Below are 25,715 nucleotides of genomic sequence, written 5' to 3'. Positions count from 1 at the left end.
GTTGGACATATTAGTCTGACATCAACATTGGGGTGTAGAATTTTGAAGTCATAGTGGAGTATCTATAATCTTGTTTTCACACATAGGCCTGGTTCATAGTATTGGACAACTCACTCAGCCTCTCTTGGTTTCAGTAAAATGAGGATTCTAGTTCAGTCACACAGATCTGGATGAGAATTTCTATAACTTTAATGATTCCTCAAAATATGTCCTAGAGAGACAGAAACAATAAAAGAGAGAAAATATTTCCTAACAGGGAATGACAATTAGTTAAGTTTACAGATAAGTTTTCTGAACCCTGGAGTGAACTCTCTACCCTTGTTTGCCACCTTTTTTTTTTTTTTTTTTTTTTTTTGGTGCGAGACAATGGGCATATGTATAACCAAAGCTCACCATAGTCTTTCAGTCATTTATCGTTTACATATGGCTTCTTCTTCATTAAATTTCTCTGCATTTGCATGGACCTTGGGAGAATGTCCCCTTCTCCAGTGTTCACAGACATTGGCATTTGTGTGTTGTAATCTCCCGTTTCTGTATCACTATAATCCCAAATGTTCCCATTTCTTCTAACAGCATAGTGTACATATAAAAGACAGCAGTACACTAACTCATTGCCACAAAACAGACAAGCAGGAACCTAACCAAAGCACAGCTCAAGGTGATCTGTCTTGCGTGCCCACATCTTTTGCATGTTGCCAGAACATAAAACACAGATCATGAGAAATCTTCATCACATCTTACTGATCCATCTCTGTACACAGAAGTCATTTTAATTGTGGTCCTCATAAAGTAGCTGAGAATTTGTGCCCCGTGTAATTATGACAAACCCTTTAATATTCTTTTGGTAAGATAAGTATCTTTGGGTCCCTGTGCTTGAATTACTATGTTTAATCTATCATTTGAAATGATTTGTATCTATTAGCTCTGCCTTATATAAAGCACTTAGCTTTTTCTGATCTGAGAACTTCATGTGTTGTGGTTGATTAAAGGGAGGGATGGCTGAGAGATTGAGTCTGGAGATAGATCTGTATCTCACTCTTGCCCTCATACTAATACCTTCTCCTGTGTTGGGTAAGTAACAAAGACCTTCCTCTCATCTCAGAAATCTTGCTTGTGGGATCAGTGTGGGGCCACGACCAGAGCCTAGTCACAGGGGTCAGGTAGACAGCAACTTGGATTCTAGCCCTTCCATTTAGTAGCCTTTGGACTTTGGTCAAGTCATTAATGTTTGTGAGATTTACTTCTTCCTTTGGAAGATGAGCATGGGGACGCCTACCTGGTAAGGTTGTAAAGCTTAATCAGCTAATTTATACAGGGTACCTACTACAGTGTTTAGAACTTGTTGGTATTTAGTGAACAGCAGCTCTTTTTGTAAGATGATGGAAAGAGAGAGTGAGTAAATGAATGAGGCTGTCTGAATGAATAGTAAAATTAGAACGATTAAAAATTGAAAACATTCTTCAACTCAGAAGTCAAGATGTGGCCATAAATTTTGGTTGCCCTCACAAAGTACCCTATTTACCTTAAATGGTGAAACAGTGATTCCTTGAAATACTTTTTATGTTATTCCTTGACAGTTGTTTTCCAAAAAAGCTTTCCTGAAAAGGAGGAAATCATGAGCAGCTTATTCCAAACTATCTTAAATTGTGAAAAATTGTAAAAGCATAAACCAGGATAAATGAGTGGGAGAAGGGAGGTCTCAGCAGGGTCACCACTTTTAGGTTAATGCTTCCTTCACTCTTAGTTGTCAGGGCATTTTTAGTTTTAGGAAATTCACTTGTAGTTAGTAGAATAAAAAGGATAAAAAAATAATATATGTATATATGATATAAATTCAATACATAAAGTTGGAAGCTCTGGTGACATAGTGCCTAAGGCATTTGACTGCTAACCAGAAGGCTGGCTATTCAAACCCACCAACCACTCCTCAGAAGGAAAATGGGGCAATCTACTTCCGTAGTGATACTGCCTCAGAAACCCAAGGAGGAGTTGCTATGAGTTGGATCTGACTTGATGACAGTGAGTATAGAGACATAACATTAGTATTAAATTTTGTGATCTGAACTTCATAACAGCTGTAAAGGTATTCAGCTATGCATTAGATAAAATTGCCTAATATGACTACCACTAAGTGCACATGTAAGCATCTAAACGTTGAAACTTAAGTATAAAAATAAAGGTAGAAATTCTAAAAGTATGCCTCAGGAGACATCAGTTTGAGCTTTATTATAGGAGTGGCAGAGAAGTTCACATGCTGAGTGAGGTACGATTTTTTTTTTTTTTTTTCCTTTTAAACTGGTTTATACTTACTGTAAGTCTTCAATTCAGTTTTTGTTTCTCTTTTATATTCTTGCTTTCTTTCTTCCTCTTTTATAATTCTTCTCTTCTCAACTTACATCCCTTTCATTTTCTTTCCTTTCCCTTCTCTCTCCCCTCTTCCTCTTGCTTATCCTCCCATAAATACATTATATTACAATGGAGGGGGGTGTGGTCAGCAATCATAAACCCAGGTAATGGGGACATCTGAAGTGTTGGCACACCCATTTTCTGACTGAGGCTGGGTTTTCTTTCCCTGTGTAGTTACACCCAACCATTTGGTTTGCATCTGGGCTTTCTTTGTATTTCACATGGAGCTCTGGTGGTACTGTGGTTAATGCATTCAGCTGCTCACCAAGAGGTCGGCAATTCAGATCTACCAGCTGCTTCACAGAAGAAAGATGGTGGGAGTCTCCTTCCATAAAGATTTACTACCTTCAAGACCCTTTGAGACAGTTCTACTCTGTCCTGTAGGGTTGTTATGAATCAGAATTGACTCAATGGCACTGGGTTTGGTTTGGTTTTCTATTCACTCTATACTTCTCAGCATAGGAAGTAGCTACTTACTCTTCCTGTTTTTAGGAACCCATGGGAAAAATATAGCTAGTATAACAACTATTGTCTTCATGGGAAGATAAAGAGTTGCTTGTACTTACTCACTTCCCCTTCACAAACTGAGGCTGTACCCTATCTTCTTCTTAGTTACTATTCACCTCCTAATTGTCAGTTCATCACATTTGACCTCTCCAGAGTATGTGCTTCTGTTGGCTATCACTTCCTCTTTGAATCTCTCTTTTTCCTTGGTTCCCAGTACAGTGGGCTTCCTGTTTCTTCTTATAAGTCACCAGCTGCTCCCCTTCCTCCCTCAGGCATATTCCCAGTTTCTCTTTTCCCATCTTTTCTGTCATTGAGCTTGTGCAGCATGTTTTCTCTGGTCCTTATCTCATTCCTTATTCTCTTTCTTGGAAAAGATTATTCCTTCAGCCTGAAATCTAGCTCTGTCTTTAGAGCTGGATTCATTGCACCATCTGCTGTCTTGACTCTGATTCAGCTTGCTCACTGATAACCTCAAATTCATCATAGCCAGAATATCCTTCTTGGCCTTTCTTCATGATCCAACAGGTTACTCAGGTTAACCATGTCTAGAGCAGTAACTCTCAATTGGGGTAGGTGTGGGGCTAATGGACCCCACTGAGAATATATTTTGCATATTAAACATATTATTTTGCACGTAACGTTCGACTCTTCTGTGGTCTTTGATTTGAAACTCAAAAACCTCTTTCTATGAATATGTCTCAAAGGTCCATTCCTTTTTTCTCCCTTAGGCTCTTGCTTACATAGATAGAAAACTTCTTTCATTGATCTCCTGACTTCATTAACTCTTTTTTAATCCAAAATCATCCCATTGCTGGCAAATTCCCTTTCCTAAAGCCCAGTGTAAGGCATGCAGTTCTTCACCCCGTAACCTTTAGTGGCTCACTGTTGTTGTTGTTGTTGTTATTTTGCCATCGAGTTGGCCTCAACTCATAGAGACCCTCCTTGGGTTTCTGAGGCAGTATCACTATGGAAGTAGATTGCCCAACCTTCCTTCCGAGAAGTGGCTAGTGGGTTTGAACCTCCAGTCTTCTGGTTAGCAGTCAAGTGCCTTAGGCACTACGCTACCCACTAGTAAAGTCCAAATGGCCCAATGCAGCAATCAAGGTGTTCCACCATAGGATCCAATGCTGTATTCCCAGGCTCATCTTCTGTGCTCACATGCCATAGCCTCAGAGCCTCCATACCCCCTTGTGCTCTAGCCACACCACAGTACCCAGCCTTAGCTGAACCTTTCTTATGGTTCTCACTGGACAATAGTTTTTCTCTGTGAATGTTCTGTTTCTCCTTTAAGGCCTAGATCCATCTTCTGTGAGCACATCTTTATTTCCGCATTTGGAATTACCTCCCTTTTCCCTTGAGCTTCTAAGGTGCAGTAACTGCATTTGGACTCATTATGGTCTTTATCCCTTATTAGTGTGTAACTTCCAGAGAGGTTAAGAAGATGTTCAGTGAATGACCAGCTAAATGAACAAATGAATCTGCTGCTTGGCATTTTACTGTTCTCAAGAGCTTCCAAGTGTTATAGGGATTCCAGAGTACTGGTAGGTGCTAAGAGTAAACCACTCACTGCCCTGAGATTGATGATGCTCATTTCCCTTGAGCCCTTTCCCTCCCTCTCCAGAACCCCTTCTTACCATTCTCAGAGCTGGGGCTTGATGTCAGCCTTTGAAGAATTCCATTCAATCTGACTGACAGGAAGGCACTGTAGCAGAGCAGTTGAGATGCTGGTCTGGAGGCTGCCCATCTGGATTTCAGTCTCGGCTCTATCCCTGCTTGCTGGAAGGGTGATGACCACTGTGGGCAGGGCATCTGTGCCTCAGTTTCCTCATTCTCTTCCAACAGGGAGACCACTAGTATTTATATCATAGGATTGTATTGAGGGTTAGCTACAAAATAATCCTTGTAAAGCACCTAGCACAGTGCCTGGAACTTAGCAAGCACTCATTAAATGTACCAGCTGCTGTCTAAGTTGCTGGGAGGTTTTTGTAAGTTTCTAGAGCAAAGCTTATTAGCTGGCAGAACCTGGACCTATTACAGCCCACACAAATGTGTGTTGTTTTTCTGGGGTCAGAGTATGGAGGTGGTTACAGAGGTTTTTAAAATAACAGGAAATACAACATAGAAGACTGGATTTATGATTTCTCTTGAGAACATTAGAACGCCTAAGTGGTTTAGAGTATGGAATCAGAAGCCAGACTTTGAATTACAGTCTCCACTCTGCTAGTTTCAAGATATGTGACCTTAAACAAGTTACTAAACCTCTCTATTTCTCAACTTCTTTGGTCCTAAAATGGAGATAAAAATAGCATTTTATAGGCTTCCTGGGGCAATTAAATGAGATAATATAATTTAAGCTGTTTGTAAAACTGTCTGATATGTAATAAACCAATAGTAAGTAATATATGCTGCTTTTGTTGCTGCTGCTATCAGTTTTATTACTGTTTTTGTTACTAGCCATCAACCCTGGACCCAAATTCCCCCCCTATGCCAACATCACTTGGCATGAATTAGCAGATGCCCCTGTGAGGTGGAGCATGACATTTCCAGGTAGTCATAATCCCTACGACTCCCTGTCACCTTTTGCTGTCCTGCTTTTCTTATTAGCCGTTTATTTCATTTGTCTCAAGATGGCATTTGGGTTGCACCCTCCCTGCTTTTTGCTGCTAGGTCCATCCTTTTGGGCATTCATGTCCAGGAAGGTTGTGTGAGTCAGTCTTCCTGAGGTATGAACCTCAAGGGACATTTAGCACTGTGGTTCTTAATGAATGTAGCATCAACATCCCCGGGAAACTTGTTAGAAAAGCAGATTCTCAGCTCGCATCCTGACCTACTGAATCAGAAACTTTGGGCTCGGGCCCAATGATCTTTGTTTTAAGAGGGTTTTCAAGTAATTCTAATGTCCACTAAAGTTTTAGCATGTGTGTTTTATGTCCATATTATCTACATTTAAAACTTTCTATTTAAAACTTAAAATGTTGAGCCATGTTTCTGGGCACTTCAAATGACTTGTGAATTCTACATTCAGTAAGGCCACTGTCCTCTAAACCAGCATTTCTTTAGAGATTAGAAACTGCTTGGCTTGCGCTTTGCTGCCTTGGAGATTTTGTTCTAAGATCCACGTGCATTTTGATCTAGTAAATTAACTGGAGGAATACAGCTTACCTGGGGATAACGGATAGATATATTTAGAAAGAAGACTTTAGAATGTTATAGAAGATACTGCTTTTAAATGTATATGGAATATATGAAGAACTGGAATAAAGATTGAGTAATTTTTAAATAAATTGTTTTTTTATTAAGTTTCTCAGTCTTCTAACTTCTGTACATTGGGAATTTGCATTGCATCTCTGCTTCTCCCTCTCCCTTCACAGTAATTTTTCTTGATTTCTCGAGAATTTCAAGAATTCTTCTCTGTATGGCACAGTGCCCCTATCCTGACTTTCAGAAAGCTTATCCTGTTAGCCATTAAAATAATTACATTTTAGCCTTTGACAAAAAGTCATTGATTATTTTCTCAGCTCACATACTCTATCAAAACTTTTTTTTTTCTTTGCCGCCTCCGTGCTATTTGTGGGTATGGTATAGCATCTTATTCATAGCTTATGTTACAGTTTTGCTTTGTGGTTGCTAGTTTGGGAAGTTTATCTCAAATAGTTGCTTTTAATTTTGTGAATCTGCTTTTATGACACTTCTAATGCTTGTCTTCTCCTAGTTCTGGGTAGATTGTTTTATTCTGCACATCAAGCACTCCATTACTGACTATAATATTATCACAGAATAAACTATTAGTTTAATAGAGGACAGATTTTCCCATGAAATTTTAACTTGAAAGATTCCTGTTTTAAAGAAAAAATCTTGTGCATTAGCAATACCTACATTTTGTTTACATTGAAAATGTCATTAGAGGTGAAATACAAAGGTTATACCACTGAGCGTAGCTCACTTATTTTTAACCAGAGTGGCTTAGATGCAACCACTTATAATATGTATTACACTCTATGGATCAGTGATATCACTAATAGTTATTATGATTTAATTATTTTATTTGAGAGAATGAAAATCCCACATCAATTCTTCCTAAAGGAAGTTGCAAAGATTTCAGTAGGTTACAATTACAAATTTTACTTAACTGAAACTAACAGTGCATTGCTGAAGCATTTTGTCAATAGCTTTAAAATTGAAATGTTGATAGACATTAACCCCAAAGCTACACATGCATTGCTTAGTAACACTACATCCTTAATGAGTATTCACTAGTAAACCTAGGACATTTCTCTCCCCAAGCCCCTGCATAAACACTATGGGAGAATAAGTGAAAAGAACTTGAACATTCATTTCAAGACATTTATATCATCTTTTGATAATAAAAACATCAGAGACTTGGCTTTTGCCCTTGTTTCCCTAATATATAAAAACCAGTTTGGTTTATTTCATCAAGCATTTATTGATTGCATGATGAAATAGTATCTCTACCCTCAACAGTATACATGGTTATTTAAAGGGTAGACATATGTGTGAGTAAGTAATTACAAAGCAGTGTGGTAAGTACATTAACTCAGGCATGACCGCATACACAAGAGAGAATGATTGGGTTTGAGGTGGTAGAAGGTTGACCAGGTTAGATTCCATAGACTGATCAGTGGCAATGCAGGGGCATGAGTTTTCTGTGTGAGAAAGAGGGAAATTGACATGTGCAGAGGCTGAGGGCAGAAAGGAGTATGGCATGGCTGGCAGTAACAAATTTATACAATTAAATAAGAGATGGAAGGACAGTGAGGAGATGAGGATGGGAATGTAGGAGCTCTCGTGGCATAGTCAGTAAGGCATTTGGCTTCTAACCAGAAGGTTAGTGGTTAAACCCACCAGCTGTTCCAGGGGAGGAAGATGGGGCAATCTACTTCCATAAAGATTTATGTATTAGAAACCCAATGGGGGTCGCTATGAGTCAGAATCAACTCTATAGCAGTGAGTTTTTTTTTTTTTTTTTTGGTCATGACCTTTAAGACATGGAAGGAAGTCTGGGCTTTGCCTTAAGATAATAGTGCTGGAGCTAGTGGCATATTTACAGACCATGACCACTCTATGCATATTCTCTAGAGGATAGAAACCAGTACCCACAATTCTGTAATCCAAAATGACCTTGTATTACTTTTTATGAATCAAAAAGTATCCAAGAAAAACAGTGAAGATAGATAAATACAAATAGGTCACTAACCTTTGAAAATCTGCCAAATTGAATATTACTAACTACAAGGGGCAGCGGTTCCATCTCTCAATGTACTCAGATTGGGAGTATTTGAAACTTTTGGAGTCTTTGGTCTGTGAGGAGTATTGTGAGAGATACCAAGTAAACATGCCATTGTCTTCAAGAAATTTAACTGCCAATTCAGTGATATAGTGAATAAAACAGCTAACCAGTAAAGGAAAATCTGCAGTCGGGGCTCTAACACCCAAACAATGGGAGAGGTCATTATTTGAAACCAGGGGTCTGAAACAAGGCAATGGGATTACAGCCCAAGAAGGCTTTACTGAGTGTGTGGCTTACTCAGCTGGCATTAGACAATTTTCCAGGCAGAAGAAGAATCTGAAGAGTAATAACATAGCATTCCTTCTCTTGAATTGTATACAATCTGTTTAGCATGTAAGCAAAGTACTATATTGTTTATGTGCTTTAATAATGGTTTTTATGCCTCCTGTAGAATATTGGGCTAATGAGGAGAGGCTTTTTGTAATTAGAAGGAGACACTTTTTGACATCTTGTGGATTCCCAATCTCTTTATACCTAGCATCTCTTCAATCCCTAGCTTCAGCTTTCCTTAAAGAACCTTATTTGTTTGTCTAAGGAGCAATTATCTTGACATTTGTAGGATACAAAAGCAATAATATTGTTTGAATTATGTGTGTAAAAGAATGTGAGATGTTTAAAGAAAACGCACACATCAAGTTGCCTTTGACTGTCCTCTTACTCATGGTGACCCCGTGTGTGTCAGCATAGAACTGTGCTCTGTAGGATTTTTCAGTAGCTAATTCTTTGGAAGTAGATCACCAGGCCTTTCCTGGAGGCACCTTTTGGATGGACTTGAACCTCCAGCCTTTTGGTTAGCTGTGAAGTGAATTAACCATCTGCACCACACAGGAACTCTGAGGTGTTTAGGGATGTACGTTTATTTGTAACAAATCTTTTCCAAATTGTAAGCTAATGATCTTGAAAAGATGACCTCTAGTGGACATTTACTTTCCTTTGCAGTCCTTAATGATAATCATTCTGCTTAAGAATATGTCTGTTGAATTAAAATCTATTCTTTTTTGTACACCAGGAAAATAACATGTAAGAAAGCATTTGTTCCAGTTGTTTTTCTTTTATTGTTTAAATTTGATTTGCAAATAAGTTATCTTTTAGAAGTCTCCCCAGTAAATAGAAGTTAACTATGTATAAAGTTGTCAGCTTAGGGTTATATTGTCTGTCTGGCTACTGTGATTTTCTTGGCTTTGTGCTGTGGTCTTTCTCCCTCTCATACATGGTAGTCTTTTGATGAATTTTTTACATAAGAATATGTATATTAAGGGATCCATACAAATGTTAGTTGCTGCCAGAAAGAGAGTTGTTTCCTTTGCAATGAACAGTTGATTTTGCAGTCTACAGTCAGTCTTATTGTTGGTTTGACTGTGTGTATATGGAACTCTGGCAAAATGAAACGGGCCAAAACATACAAAGAACACAGCCACTACAACAAACACTTTACCTTTTAGCCGTTTGTTGCTTCTGCTGTCCTTACTTTTGGATTTTCTGTAAGAATTATATACTTTTTTTGCAATCACCACATAGAACAGAAACATGAGAACAAAAACAGTCCAGAAAATGAACTGGCATATATAATTCACCACTTGATGCCATTTCAGCCCCATGGGACTCTTCAGGGAGGCACACTTCTTCACTGATAATGGTGTTGCTTGCTTGTTACTTAAAATCATATTTGGCAAGGAGATTAGGAACAAAAGGAGCCAAATGAGAGCTGAGACTGTTTTTGCAAAACCAGGCTTTTGTACTAAAAACTTTCCAAAAGGTCTGATGATCTTGAGGAATCTGTCAAAGGCAATGAGGCCTAGCAGTGTGATGCCCACATACATGGTCTCATAGAAGACAACCGCTGAGAAGCGACACACGAAAGCTCTGAGTTGCCAGGATCCAAGGTGCGAGTCAGAGAGGATTTTAAATGAAAGCATGAGAGTCATTATCAAGTCGGCCACCAAAGTGTTTTTGAGGTAGACAATGAAAGTAGAAGAGCTGGGGATGTGAAGGAATGCCCACAGGGCCACAGTGTTCAGCAGGATGCTGGTGAGGAAAACGCCTGTGTAGAGGGCTGGGAACACCAGCTGTGCTATCCGCGTGTCCCTGGGGCACCGCTCAGACCCATTGAGGGCCTTCACCACTGTGGCATTCATTGTTTCTAATGTCAGCTGTTACAAATAAATATGTGCACCTACAACATAAAACAAAAACCTCATGATTTAGAAATACTACTAAATAAATAAATAAATAAATAAATAAATAAATAAACCAACCAACTTCAGATTTGTAGCATATTAACCCCTTGTATTTATTCAGCTCTTTCAGTAGATCTGTTGTGAAGGTATATGTTGTTTCTAACTGGAATTTTTAAAGCATGTAATACCGTTTTGGTACTTTTTGCAATACTGTGACTTTCACACTCTTAAGAAATCCAAATAGCATGTTCTATCCATTCACAATTGCTACTTTTCATATGACAATAAAGTTCCCATTTTCTAAGAGGTAACAGTACATTTCAGATTGCTATACTGTAACCTAAGGTTGTAGAATGTTAATTTAAAACGTTTTTTTGTTAAGTATATTCTCTCTTTCACAAACAAACCCACTCATAATAAAAATAAAAACTGAAATTCACCTTTGTTGGGAAGGATACTCAGCTCTGTGTCTTCTGACTGTGGCAGGCATTAGTTCAGCAGGAGAGCATTTGAAGCCAGTGTCATTGTTCTGCTTTCTTACCCTGGGTTTCCTTCCTCATTTTCACGTGTGTGATGTGATCCATTAGAATCTCTTCATATTCAAAATTTTGGGGATTTTCTAATAAGGAAGTTCTTTTAGTTCAAATTTATGTATTGTTAATCTACTATACTTGAATCCATGAGTTAATTTGCAATTATCTTTATCATATTTTCCCATATTATAACTTATCTGCAATTTATCTTCTCTCTCTACATGTTCAACTAACATTTTCAGTGCCTCTTAACTATACAGTAAGCCAAGCCACTGTCATCAATTCTGATTCATAGTGGGCTTCCAAGGCGGTAAATCTTTACGGACATGGATTGCCCCATCTTCCTTCTGTGGAGCAGCTGGTGGGTTTGAACAGCCAGCCTTTGGGTTAGCAGTCAAATTGCTTCAGTGCTGTGCCACCAGAGCTCCCCCTTATACACAGTAATAGTAGGCAAAAGATAAAATAACCTCCAATTATAACGTAGTAGAAGAATAAGACTTGATCCTAAAGTCCAGCTGAATCATCTTCTGCCTCCTGGTGGACTTTTTTTTTTTACAGGAATTTGTATTCAGGAGGATGGCCTATTTATTTCTGTAGACATTTGTCCCAATCTCTTGGTTCTTGGATCTCTGAGAGATTAAATGGCATGTTTTCTAAGAGGTAAGGGCTTTTAGAGCCAGACTGGAGCTCTGGTAGCATAGTGCCTAAGGCATTTGACTGCTAACCAGAGGGCTGGCGGTAAAAACCCACCAGCCACTCCTCGAAGGAAGGTTGGGCAATCTACTTCTGTAGTGATATCACCTCAGAAACCCAAGGAAGGGTCGCTATGAGTCAGATCCGACTCAACAGCAGTGTGTTTGGTTTTCTTTGCTGGGTAATTTCAGATCCACCATTTATAGGCTGCTTGATTATATGCAAATGATTTAAGAGCTCTGTACTTTACTTGCCACCTCATTTCATTATCAGTAAAATGGGTTTAATAATAGTGTTGATGAGAGGATAAACTGATTTTAGAGTAGTGTTAGGATTACAGGAGGCAAGGAGCTCTGGTGGTGTAGTGGTGCTAAAAGGGCAAGGAGGCCACATCTCCTGACCTCCTCTAACCTTACAAGAAGAAGACAGGATAGCCATCAGTAACACAAGGCATATTCCTGCAAGGCCAGACATGCTGCCTCCTGCTAGCCGTTACACCAGCCGTTCCTCCGCAGCACCCAAAGCCTAAATGCTAGGTTTGATAATTCACTGCAGTGGCCACACAGAACTCACAGATTATGGGGTTTATTAGGGAGGCACCAGGCTACAATTCAAGTTCAGGAACAATGTTCAGTCTCTCTCCCAGCCCGCCATCTCTCACCCAACAGTCTCTCTCAGTCTCTCTCCCAGCAATATGTGTCTCTTTCTCAGCAGCACATGTCTCTCAGTGTCTCTTTCTCAGCAGTGCATGTCTCTCAGTATCTCTTTCTCTCAGCAGCACGTCTTCCTCAGCCAGAGGTCGGAGAGAGACTTCTGCCTCTAGGAGGCCTCCTTTTGAACCCGGCAGAGTGGCCAAACCAACCAATCATAACATCAGAATTCTAAGCACCTGAGAGATAGCGGGAACCTCCCAGAACATTATTTTGTACCACTCCCAACAGAAATACCCCAAGTGGACAACTTTAGCAATCGGAAGCTCCTCAGTTGCTCATGGCAAATTCCACCTCAGAGTTTATAAAGACTTAAGGGTAGAAAATCCACACTAAGTAATTTACTACACTGCAAATGGATAAAGCATTCAGCTGCTAATCAAAAAGTTAGTGGTTCGAACACAACAGCTACTCCACAGGAGAAGGATGAGGCAGTCTTCTTTAATAAAGATTGACAGCCTTGGAAACACTATGAGACAGTTCCACTCTGTCCTATAGGGTCATTATGAGTCAGAATACACTCAGTGGCAGTGGGTATATAGGAAGTATTCAAAATTGTCAGCCCCTCACTGCTATGATGAGTGGATTGCAGATACAAACAAAAACGTTTTACTGGTTCACTTGTTGTTGTTGTTGTTATGTGCCATTGAGTTGGACCCAACTCATAGCGACCCCTCCATGGGTTTCCGAGGCAGTATCACTACAGAAGTAGATCGCCCCATCTTCCTTCTGAGGAGTGGCTGGTAGATTTGAACCGCCAGCCTTCAGATTAACAGTCAAGTGCCTTAGGCACTATGCTACCAGAGCTCCTAGTTCACTTATTAGAAAACCATTTTTGGAAATCTCTTCTGAATTGGCTAAGACACTTGCCTGCTAACCAGACGGCTGGCGGTTCAAACCCACCAGCCACTCCTCGGAAGGAAGGTTGGGCAATCCTACTTCCGTAGTGATACTGCCTCGGAAACCCAAGGAGGGGTCGCTATGAGTCGGGGCCGACTCGACGGCACATAACAACAACAACAACAACAATGAAGAACAACATGAAGAACAAAAGTCTACAGAGATTTCACCCATCAATGTTGTGCCAAAGTCTATAAAATGTTTCCTTTAGTTTGCTTTAAGTTTGGAAAGGTGTAATTGCTGCTTTCCTATAAGATAATGCTGCTATTCACAGCAGAAAGGCAGCCTTATCAGGCAGGTAAAGGAAGAAGCAGACATTTGGAAATCTTATGGGGGATGTGGAGTTTCATGGTGAGTTTCACTTCCTATTTCTTGCCCTCAGGCTTTATCGTAGACTTATATCAGACTGTGTGGTTGGCTTGATTGAGAATTAATGAATACAACATTAGGGAGGAAGAATTTTGGGGGTTAATTTGGCTAGGAAATCTGAGAATAAAAACCACATACCTGCCTTGGTGTTTTTAAGTATTAGGCAGAATCGACTGATCATAGTGGTTTTCATGCACACTGTTCACACAGTTTAAAAAATGTTTTGACTCAGTGTTTGACTCAAATGTTTGACTCAAATGTTTCTGGGAGATACAAATTCTATATTTCATTAATTTAATGGAAGATGATTTAAACAGATCCTTTATTTTTTTTATTTATTCAGAGAACATTTAAAAATAGCAAACTTAAATTATTATTTTTTTTTTTCTTAAATAGAGGGATTTAATGGGTGCTCTGGTGGCATAGTGCCTAAGGCATTTGACTGCTAAAGGCTGGTGGATTTAGCCTAATAACCTAAATAGCAACCCCACCCTGGGTTTCCAAGGCTATATCACTATGGAAGTAGATTGCCCAACCTTCCTTCAAGGAGTGGCTAGTGGGTTTGAACTTCCAGCCTTCTGGTTAGCAGTCAAATGCTTTAGGCACTATGCCACCAGAGCTCCTAATTATTTTTTGGTAATTATTTGTCAGCCTCCCTGCAGCTCCAAATCTGTTATCTAAATGGAGGTTAAAGGAGCTCTGGTGGTAACAGTGGTTAAAACATTTAGCTACTAACCAAAAGTTTGGTGGTTTGAACCCACTAGCCATTCCACAGGAGATTGGTGTGGCAGTTTGCGTTCTAAAGATTTACAGCCTTGGGAACCCTTTGGGGCAGTTCTGATATACCCTATACGGTACCTCTAAGTCAGAATCAACTCGATGGTAGTGGGTTAGATGGAAATTTGGAATAGTTTCACTTTAAAGAACGGAAATGCTGTAAGAGAATTTCATAATCTGAAAATACCACAGTGTGGAAACTCTAAAAAAACAAAACAAAAAAAGGAACTTATTTACCTAAACTTCTGGAGTTATAGAAACTTATTCTTTTAAATGTGGTAAGTTTCAAAATGTTTGATTGTAGTAGATATCCAAAAATCATCCATTTTCTATATGTTAATGTTTATTATAAGTTGGCCAACTTTCTATTTTGCCCCTGAGGGCACATCTGAGAGGCCACCCAGAAGAACAGTTAACCAGTATTACTTCTGGAGCTCAAATGCATGGATTCAGATCCTTATTCCAAAAGTTACTTATTTTGTGACTTTGGTCAAGTTATTTAAGCTGTCTGTGACTTGGTTGCCGCCTCTTCACAGTGAGGCTAAACCATAGTATCTACATTCTTCCAAGTACGTAGAATTGTTGTTGTTACGTGCCGTCGAGTCAAACCTGACTCAGCGACCCCTCCTTGGGTTTCCAAGGCAGTATCACTACGGAAGTAGGATTGCCCAAGTATGTAGAATAGTGCCTGGCATATGTTAGGCACCATGTAAGTTTCTTGTTAAATAAAATTGAAACAAAACTGGAATACCATGTACACCCTAGGAAAGCCCATGAAAGACAGGGAGGAATCAAAGGAGATCAGTGGAAGGTTACAGAAATGAAAAAGTTTGCTAAACAACAACAAAAATAACCAAAATACTATACCAATTGCCATTGAGTGGATTCCAACTCCTAACTACCCTAGGGGACAGACTAGAACTGTCCCATAAGGTTTCCAAGGTTGTAAATGTTTAAGAAGTAGACTGCCATATCTTTGTCCTATGGAGGAAGTGGTAAGTTTGAACTGTTAACATTTTGTTTAGCAGCCTAGCACTTTAACCACTGTGGTTCCTTTTAAGAAATCTGCTTGACGGGGATGAATTAAACATTTAAAATCCTATCAGAGTCAGAGGGGATATAATCAAAATCAACAAATCATATTAATTGTACTGTGTTAAGTGATTCTATTACCTTGTTTAATCCTTAAAACAAGCAAACAAACAAAAACCCTCGCTACCATCGAGTCGATTCCGACTCACAGTGACCTACTTTGGTGTCTTCCAAAGTGGTAAATCTTTACGGGAGTAGATTGCCCAGTCTTTCTTTTGTGGAGTGGCTGGTGAGTTTGAAATGCCAACATTCTGGTTAGCAGTCTTACAATAAACACTCCTTAGAAATCTCTCCCTTTTAATAAGTAAGAAAATCAAGGCACAGAAGTTAAGCAATTTGCCCAGAGTTACACAAGTCAGACCCAGTTATGTAAACCCACCCAGTGTGGTTCTAACATGCATACTAAGAACCCCTACCTCACTCTCCTGCCTCCCAGAAGCCAAAGATAGAATCAATGTAAACTTGTTTACCATAATTCTGGAGTTCTTTAGCTAAGAATTACTAATTGATTCATGAGGAGGAAGAATTAACTGTAATTTTAGTACATTCATGAAACTTTTGGCTTTAAAATGAGGTGGCAGTATGTGCTGTTGAGTCAATTCCAACTGATTGTGACCCTATAGGAGAGAGTAGAACTACCTCAGGGTTTGTAAGGCTGTAATCTTTGTAGAAACAGACTGCCCCATTTTTCTCCCATGGAGCTGCTTGTGGGTTTGAACCACCAACCTTTCAGTTAGCAGCCAAGTGATTAACTTCTGTGCCACTCAGGCTTCTTTGTGTATAATGTTGTTGTTGTTGTTGTTATGTGCCGTCGAGTCAGCCCCGACTCATAGCGACCCCTCCTTGGGTTTTCGAGGCAGTATCACTACGGAAGTAGGATTGCCCAACCTTCCTTATAATGAGTATTCCATAAATACTGAATCTACTGGAGCAGCTGAATAGCTGCTATAGGGAGGTGGTCTGCTTCCAGTATATAAGAAGCAACTTTGAGGAAGGTCTCCAGCTTTTGGCATGCTTGAATCCTTCACGTAGCTGAGTCTTCATTTAGCAGCCTGCCATATTTCCTGCCACTCTTGGGACTGTCTCTGGATTTAAACTAATGGCCTGTCATGTTGTGGTATTATTGGGACTGTGCCATAAATATAAAATTTTATTTAATAAAACTCTCTCTTGAATGGATTCATTTTGATATTTGATGTAGGAGTATGTGTGTGATGGTTAAGGTTGTGTGGCAAGTTGGCTTGTTTGGTTATTCTCTCATTTGGTTATTATGATATAGTCATCCCCCATGATAAGATCTGATATAATGTATTGACTTCCGTGATGAAGTCTGCTGTGAGCAGTCAAAGAGTTGAAAGGAGTTTCCTCAGGGGTGTAGCCTGCATTGAATATGTATGAACATTCTGACAAAGCTCTATAGGTTTTTGCCAGCTCTGGATCCTGGATCTGGCTCTTATCATCTGACCTCCAGTACTTGGGACTTGTGCCAGCAGCCTGCAGTCTTACCTGTCAATCTTGGATTTCAGCCACTGGAACTCCATGAGGCAGGAAAACCTCCAGCCTGACATCTGACCCATGGACTAGGGACTTATCAGCCTCTATAACCATATGAGCCATTTCTTTAAGATAAATCTCTCTCTGTATATATATAGATATATAAGTTTCACTGATTTTGCTTCTCTAGGGGACCTAGCTTAAGATAATATGGTTTCTAATGTCTTTGGGAGCTCTGGTAGCATAGTGGCTAAGACACTTGCCTGCTAACGAGACGGCCGGCGGTTTAAACCCACCAGCCACTCCTCGGAAGGAAGGTTGGGCAATCCTACTTCTGTAGTGATACTGCCTCGGAAACCCAAGGGGAGGGGTCACTATGAGTTGGGGCCGACTCGACGGCACACAACAACAACAATGTCTTTGGACAAAGCAATCCCAAACAAGTATGATTTTGCATTTAATGTAAATTTTTCATGTAGTATATATAGATACATATAAAAATGCATAATTCTAAATACTTTATAATTTTTACATAAAGATACTTTAATATCCTTTAGCATTTCTGTTTATTCTCTCTGTGGAAATTGTCATCTCTGTGAATTAGTTTAGTCCAAAAAGAAAGATTATTGAAGAAATCTAGTTCTTTATATCAAGGAAAGTCTTTATTCCCCTAACAACTGACCTTCAGGGCCCTGTGATGTAATTAGCTTTAATCTCTTTTCTTCTCCTGATTTGGATGGGTTGAAGGTAAATCTGCTCTTGACTTTTTTCATATACAAAGTAAGAAAGATTAGTTGATCTCTAGTTTCTCTTCCAGCTCAATTTTTCTGGTCTTCTTATAGAACTGGCATGCTTATGCATGCCATTAAGTTAAGTGTATTAGTCTGTGGGGGAGCAAAGATTAATGCTCAAAATACATAGAATATGCACCTTTTCGATGTACATTTCTTTGTGCATCTCCACTGACTCTGAGTGCTTGCTGCTAGCAATGGCAGAGAAGGAAATGTAGCCCTTTGGGAATAGATACCATTTAGATAGTTAAGTTAGTTTAGCTTTGTATTGAAATTTAGTTCAGCAGAAGTTGTGGAGGGTTTGGATAAAACTGATTATTATTGAAGTTTAGTGAATTTCTTTATACTGTAACTCTTAAAAATTTCTGCTAGCTTTATATTTAGATGTTAGTATCTGTGTCTTCTATTAGAGCCTCACCTGTGAGGATCATAAATAATTGAGATAAATGCCGTGAAATTCCAAGTGTGCTGTTTATTTTGTTTATATTAAAAATGTAGAACATGGTTTGTGTGGAATCAGATTACATGTTACAAGTCTGATTTGTTTCATTTGGATATAAACTTCTTGATGTGAGATGTCACCTTTAGAAGAGACTTTGCCCAATAGTATGTAATAAAACAGTGTTGGCAGCTATGCTTTCTTAATGTGTTTGTTTGAGGACTATATAGGGAAATGAGCCATGCTATCTAGAGTTGTGATAGTTAAGGTTAACTTGGCTGGGCCTGGTTTGGAGTGGCTGATCAGCTGGATGTAGTTATTCCCCATGATGAGATTGGTAATCAGCTCTGTGGTGGAATCTACTGGAACAGCCAAATAGCTGCTATAGAGAGGTGGTCTGCTTCCAGTATATAAGAAGCAACTTTGAGGAAGGTCTTCAGCTTTTGACATGCTTGAAACCTGCACATAGCTAAGTCTTCATTTAGCAACCTGCCTTGTTTCCTGCCAACCTTGAGACTGTCTCTGGACTTAAACTAATGGCTTGCCATGTTGTGGTATTATTGGGACTGTGCCATTTTATTTGTTGACCTTGGGCTTAGCCTCAGCAGCCAGCAGCTGCCTGAGTGAAGAAAAAGCCTCCCGCTTCAGTGGGCCAGAAGGAAGAGGCAGAGCTGAAGCCCAAGGTCGAGGGGCTTTCACCCAGCTGGCACTTTAAATTCAGACATCTAACCTCCAAAACTGTAAGAGAATAAACTCCTATTTGTTAAAGCCATTCCATCTGTGATCTTTCTGTTAGTGACATGAAGTAACCAAAACAAGAGTAAAACCTGCAAAAGCTGGAAGCTATGCAAGGTGGAAACCTGTCCAAGAAGGAAAACTCAAGTATTTTCCACTAAAAGGAGCAGTAGAAAAGTGGCAAGCTGAAGAGGTCAGGGAAGGCATATGGGATTGTACCCATGAATATACATGTAGGTTTGACAATATTTTTACATATTTTTTATATGTGCTGCAAATATATCCATGAATATAGTAGAGCATATGGGGACAAAGTTATGAAAACTTCTTATCCATGACCAGATACCTTGAGGGAATAAATTGCTCGGTCTGGGCACTCAGGCCCATTCTCATGGGGAACATCAAGGTCAGTTGGCATAACATAGTCTGCAAAGACAATGTCTACATCCTACTTTGATGAGTAGCTACCAGGTCTTAAAAACTGTGAGCAGCCATCTAAGATACAGCTATTGGTCTCTTCCCATCTGGAACAAAGAAGAGTGAAGAAAATCAAAGACACATGGAAACAAGTAGTCCAAAAGACCACACGAACCTCAGCCTCCACTACCCTGAGACCCAAGAAACTAGATAGTGCCTGGCTGCCTCTACCAACCACTCTGATTAAGATCACAATAGACAGTCCTGGACAGAGTGGGAAGAAAATGTAGAACAAAATTCAAAATCATAAAAAAGACCAGGCTTAGTGGTCTGATAGAGACTGGTGGAACCCCCATGAAATTTTGGCCTGTAGACATCCTTCAAGTGTGGAACTGAATTCACCCCTGTGGCTCAACTTTCAGACAAATAGACAGGACTGTAAGGTGAACAAGAACATCAGAGAGACAAACTCCTTAGAACAATCAACAATATGAAGTCAAAAGGGCAACATTTAGCCAAGGAGAAAGCTCAGAAGGTAGGTTGGGATAGGACAGAAGGACAAATGGAAATGGAAATACATGAAGGATGTGGGAAGAATGTTGTTACATTGTGGGGATTGTAGTCAATGTCATGAAACAAACTGTGTATAAATAGTTCAATGAAAAACTAATTTGCTTTATAAACTTTCAAGTAAATCATAATAAAAAGCTTTTTTTTTTTTTTTTTTTTTGTAAAAAAAGATAAACATTGAAGAGAGACATGGAGAGAAGAGAAGGCCATGTGAAAACAGGGGCAGAGATTAGAGTGATGCTGCCACAAGCTAATGTATGCCTGGAGCCACCAGAAGCTAGAAGAGATAAGGAAGGCTCTATCCTTAAAAACCTGTAAGGACTATAGCCCTGTTGACACCTTGATTCTATACCTGTGAGAGAATAAATTTCTGTTGTTTTAAGCTAATAAAAGAAAGAAGAACAAATGATAAAACTATACCCTGTCAAAGGCAGAAAACTTGCAAGACATGGAAAAACCGTCAAGTTCCAACTCTCACAGGTTTCGCTGTTAATTTATTTTTAAAGTTCCAACAAAGTGTGATTTAGAGTTTAATATAAGTTTTTTGTGTTATACACACATACATACAAATAGGCAATTCCAAACACTTGAATCACTTTCCTGTCAGTAGTTATGCAGTGCAAATATATAATCATGTTTAATTCATTTTTCTCACTAAAGGAAATGTTCATTAACCCAAGTAGTTCATAAACCAAAGATACACACAAGATATTTTCTTGAAGCTACCTGTTGTTGTTTGTAGGTCCCATAGTGTCATATCCTCCTCATAGTGACCCTGTATACAACAGAATGAAACACTGCCCGGTCTTGTACCATCACAGTCATTGCTATGTGTGAGCCTGTTGTTGCAGCCACTATGTCAGTCCATCTTATTAAGGGTCTTCCTCTTTTTTGCTGACCCTCTACTTTACCAAGCATAATGTCCTTCAGAGACTGGCCCTGCTGATAACGTCAAAAATATGTGAGACGAAGTCTTGCCATCCTCACTTCTAAGGAGCATTCTGGCTATACTTCTTTCAAGACATTTATATTCTTCTGGCAGTCCATGGTATGTTTAGTATTCTTTGCCAGCATCTTAATTCAGAGGCATCAATTAATTAGTCTTTGGTCTTCCTTATTCATCGTTCAGCTTTCACATGCACATGAGGCAATTGAAAATACCATGGCTTAGTCAGGCACACCTGTCTTCAAAGTGACATCTTTGCTTTTTAACATTGAAGAGGTCTTTTGTAGCAGATTTGCTGAATGCAATACCATTGTTTGGTTTCTTGACTGCTGCTTATATGGGTGTTGATTCTGGATCCAAGTAAAGTGATATCCTTGATAGCTTCAATATTTTCTCCAGATAACATGATGTTGTTTATTGGTCCAGTTGTGAGGATTTTTGTTTTCTTTATATTGAGGTGTAATCCATATTGAAGGCTCTGTAGTCTTTGATCTTCATCAGAAAGGGCTTCAAGTCCTGTTTGCTTTTATCAAGCAAAGTTGTGTCATCTGCATATCATTGGTTGTTAATTAGTCTAAATCCAGTCCTGATGCCTCATTCTTCCTCATATAGTTCAGCTTCCTGGATAATTTGCTCATTGTACAGCTTGAGTAAGTATGGTGAAAGAATACAACTCTGACACACACCTTTCCGGATTTTAAAACCACATCCACTAATAATGTGAACTGGTAACGTAAGAAATATGATTCTAGGAAAATTGGAAGTTGTCTGTGTGAAGCTAGTTAATAAAGGCAGATGCCAGTAATAGTATTGTATCCATTAAAGTTACAGTATTAATAAAACCAGTTTCACTAGTGTTAAGGAAATATTCCTAATTTTTACCACTAAAAATCAAACCCACTTCCATCAAGTCAATTCCAAATCATAGAGACCCTATAAGGCAGAGTAGAACTGCCCTGGTGTGTTTCCAAGGTTGTAAATCTTTATGGAAGCCAGTTGCCTGTCTTTCTCCCATGAAGTGGCTGTGAGTTTAAACTGCCAGCCTTGTGGTTAGCAGTTGAGTGTTTTATCCACTGCATCACCAGCGCTCCTTATTTCAAAGTCTCCTGGTTTAGTGACTCCTTTTGGTGTTTCTGCTATCTTTTTTGGAATGATAGTCTCTATCTCCGTAATGAGCATTTTAAAAACTGAGTCCAATAAAAAGCTATGCCAGGTAGTTTAAGTCTTGAATCCTGATGACACAACAGTTACAGTTCAGTGCTTGCCTGCTAACTGAAAGATTGGTGGTTCAAACCCACCAGTGGGAGAAGAGATGTGGTGATCTGCTACTGCAAAGAGTACAGCCTAGGAATCCCTATGGGGGTAGTTATACTCTGTCATGTAGGATCACTATACGTTGAAAATCAACTCAGTGGCACCCAGCAAAAAGGATTTTACTAATAATTGAAAGTTAGTAGCAATTCTTTGACTATCTATTCCATTTACCTAAATTTTTATAAGTATCAACAGTAGATCAACATTCTGTTAAGAGATTAATACTACTACTATGTGTATACATCTTAAGTGTATATCAGGTTGATCATTGTTTCTTACTTGATTTTGAAGAAAAATAGGATATGATCAGTAATGGATTTAAGAATTACAGTAGATATTACTGTATGGTTGTTCATTTTGCTGAAACTGCAAATCATCAATTCTGTATTGTTTTGCATGCAGCATGGCATTTGGATGTGATTTGTTTTTCTACACAGCTACAAGTTGGTTGTTTTTCTACATTTTAAGATCACTTTTATACTGGAAAAGTAAATGAAAATTACTTTTGTCATCTACTTGTTATTTGAAGACTCTTTTATTAACTCCACCAATAATTTTGTATAGTGCTTTCCTCTTAGGAGTTCAAAACACTAACAGATTGAAGTATTTCCTTTAGTTTATTTGTTTACATTGGAGTTTCTTGGGTTGTATCACTACCATTCTGTCCTTTTTTCCTGTTCTCTTGGGCAGGAGATGTTACTGAATTGGGGCACTTTAACATACTCATCAAGGAATTTTTGAAGGACTTGCAGAGGAAAAAGTAGATGAATGGATCCAAGCACGCATTTAAGGAAGTTAACCACAGAGTGCTCTCTTTCACATAGAATAGGGTGTTCTCAGCAGAACAGTCAAAGACGTCCCGGGTTTGGCTGAGGGTATAGGGAATTCGGGCAAAATGGAAAGGCACAAAGCAAATAAAAAATACAGCAATGATAATGAAAACTTTGATGTTTACCTTTTTCCTGGGGACTTTGCCCACCCCCTTTGTTCTAACATATGACCTGTAAAGCTCTTTTGTAATCAGTGTGTAACATACAATGATAATTAAAAAATTAATCCAGAAAATGACTTGACAGATGTAATTCACTATTTCGTGCCAGACCAGGCCAAACTCTGATTTGAGGAAAGAGCATTTCTTCACATTCATGTTTCTTGGCCTCCTGTTGGTCAAAATCATGTTAGGCAAAGAGAGTAAGAACATGAATGCCCAGATGATGACAGAGAGAACCTTAGCCCCCAAGAGATTGTTGGGGTTGGATGTTTTAAATGGCCTGGTGGTCTTCTGGTAGCGATCGATAGTTATGAGTCCTAGGAATGAGATACTGATATACATTGTGAAATAAAATATGACAGAGGTAACTTGGCACACGAAGGTTCTCAGTGACACCATCACCAGTTCAGCATCACTAAGGATCTTGAATGGAAAAGTTAGAATCATGAGAAGATCGGAAATGACTGTGTTCTTAAGAAAAATAATGAAGTTGGATTTACTGCGGATTTGAAAGAAAATCCTCATTGCCAGGCTGTTTGTGATGAGTCCAGTGAAAAACAGGACAGTATAGAGCAGCGGAAAGAGGACCTGGGTGATTTTGTGATCTCTGGTACATAGGCTGCCATTCCCAGCTACAGTGGTAAGGTTATCCATGGCTTCCATTTCTCTTTTGCTACCTAGAGAAGAAGGGAAGGGATGGTTATTTCTAGTACCAGGTAGCTGATTTTACTGTTATCTCCATATGTAACATTTTGGGGCACAGCCCTCTCTCAAAATTGCTGTTTACGATCATCATATGTCAGCGAGCGCACAGAGAAGTAGATCTCAGAATGTTTCGTCGTAGCAAACATTCCACGTCAAGCAAAGCATGATAAGGCTGAGTTACAGTATGTGAAGGCATGGATGCTTGTAGACCTTGTTTTTTGTGGAATGTTTGCCTCATAGCACATTTTTGATCTTAGGCAAAACCTCACCTTTATTCATGTATCAGTGCTAGAAGAAAAATATTTGGACTGTGTTTTAGTCTTACTCATCTTCATTCCCATACCTTTTAATTATTTTGTTCTATTCACTAAATATAAGAAGCTCTGGTGGCACAGTGGCTTCTAACCAATAGGGCACTGATTCAAACCCACCAGTCGCTCCATCAGAGAAAGATGAGGCAGTCTGCTTCTGTAAAGATTTACTATAGCCTTGGGAACCCTGTGGGACAGTTCTGCTCGGTCCTACAGGGTTGCTGTGAGTTACTGACTTGATAGCAGTGGGTGGGATTCACTCATGTTTCCTTCACTATCCCCATCCCTAAACCAAAACCAAACTCACTGCCGTTGAGTTGATTCAACTCATAGTGACTCCTCCTTGGGTTTCCAAGGGGATATCTCTGCGGAAATTGATTGCCCAGTTTTCCTTCTGAGAAGTGGCTGGTGGATTTGAACCACCAGCCTTCTGGTTAGTAGTGAAATGCCTTAGGCACTATGCCATTAGAGCTCCCATCCCCATCCCTAGCATTCATTTATTCTAGTGCCACTAAAGGGTTCCTAGGAGAAAAGACAATAACTGCCTTTTAGAATTTTAAAATAAAAAGTGAAATTGGTGTAAAATCAATCTTGGTAAATTTATTGTTAAGTAAATAAAATGCTGAGTGAAAAAAATACTTTTCTTCATAGTTAGGAGATATTCCTGCCTCTATTTTGTTTAGTCACCCTTCAAAAAATCAGCCTCACAGGGTCAGTCTTTAGCTACAAATATTTTAACCCATAGATATCTCGTTCCCAACAGTGCTCAGTAAATTTGGAATTATTTACTTACATTTTCTTAAATATCATGGTTATTATTTTAAAACAAAGCAAAAATCAGCTGCCATGCTTCTAAACAATTGGGGCATACATTCTAGGTTTATGTAATACATAATTATAACTAAAATAAAATAGCAAACCATGTCCTTGTCTGGTTTTGTAGGTTATTACCACAACATACAGCTCTAAGGAAAACTAAACGTTATCCTGAATATATCATCTCATATTTAAGTTTTGAAATTTGAAATAAAATTTTTCACCATTTTTTATTTCATAATGGACAAATGAAAATGATGCTATGTAAAATGCTCCAAATTATTAGATACAATAATTGTTGATGCTGTTATGTGCCATGAAGTTGGAATGGACTCATAGCAGCCCCTCCTTGGGTTTCCGAGGCAGTATCACTAGAGAAGTAGATTGCCCAACCTTCCTTCTGAGGAGTGGCTGGTGGGTTTGAACTACCAACCTTCTGCTTAGCAGTCAAATGCCTTAGGCACTACACCACCAGAGCTCCTGATACAGTAATATGACTAAATTTAAAAGAAGTAAAAAAAAAAAAAAAAGTAGCTTCCATGTAGAAGCTTTAAATATGACAAATAATATGTGTATGTATGTGTGACCCTTCGAGTACAATGCCCCATAGAGTTTCCAAGGCTGTCTCTGTACAGAAGCAGATTATCTCTCTCCTGTGAAGCAGCTGGTGGGCTTGAATGGCCAACCTTTAAATTAGCAGCCGAGTGCTTTAAC

General features: G+C 39.1%; 3 protein-coding genes across 3 annotated transcripts in view; 1 reads left to right on the top strand and 2 right to left on the bottom strand.

The window, feature by feature from the left end:
* The window catches only part of MED12L (mediator complex subunit 12L), a 518,530-nt gene that overhangs the window by 390,912 nt on the left and 101,903 nt on the right, over positions 1-25,715 (top strand). The gene's annotated exons all lie outside the window — the stretch shown is intronic.
* Positions 9,355-10,365, bottom strand: P2RY13 (purinergic receptor P2Y13). The gene has a single exon (XM_007940169.2). The coding sequence runs from the start codon at positions 10,354-10,356 to the stop codon at positions 9,355-9,357; it is 1,002 nt and encodes a 333-aa protein (XP_007938360.1). The 5' UTR covers positions 10,357-10,365.
* Positions 22,804-23,841, bottom strand: P2RY12 (purinergic receptor P2Y12). Its single transcript, XM_007940170.2, has one exon. The coding sequence runs from the start codon at positions 23,830-23,832 to the stop codon at positions 22,804-22,806; it is 1,029 nt and encodes a 342-aa protein (XP_007938361.1). The 5' UTR covers positions 23,833-23,841.

Source organism: Orycteropus afer, unplaced genomic scaffold (assembly GCF_000298275.1).
Source record: "Orycteropus afer afer isolate SDZICR_OR568_19922 unplaced genomic scaffold, OryAfe1.0 scaffold00066, whole genome shotgun sequence".
In the NCBI taxonomy this organism is placed as follows: Eukaryota; Metazoa; Chordata; class Mammalia; order Tubulidentata; family Orycteropodidae; genus Orycteropus; species Orycteropus afer.
The sequence above is the reverse complement of the archived record's forward strand: the minus strand, read 5'-3'. Positions and strand labels throughout refer to the sequence as shown.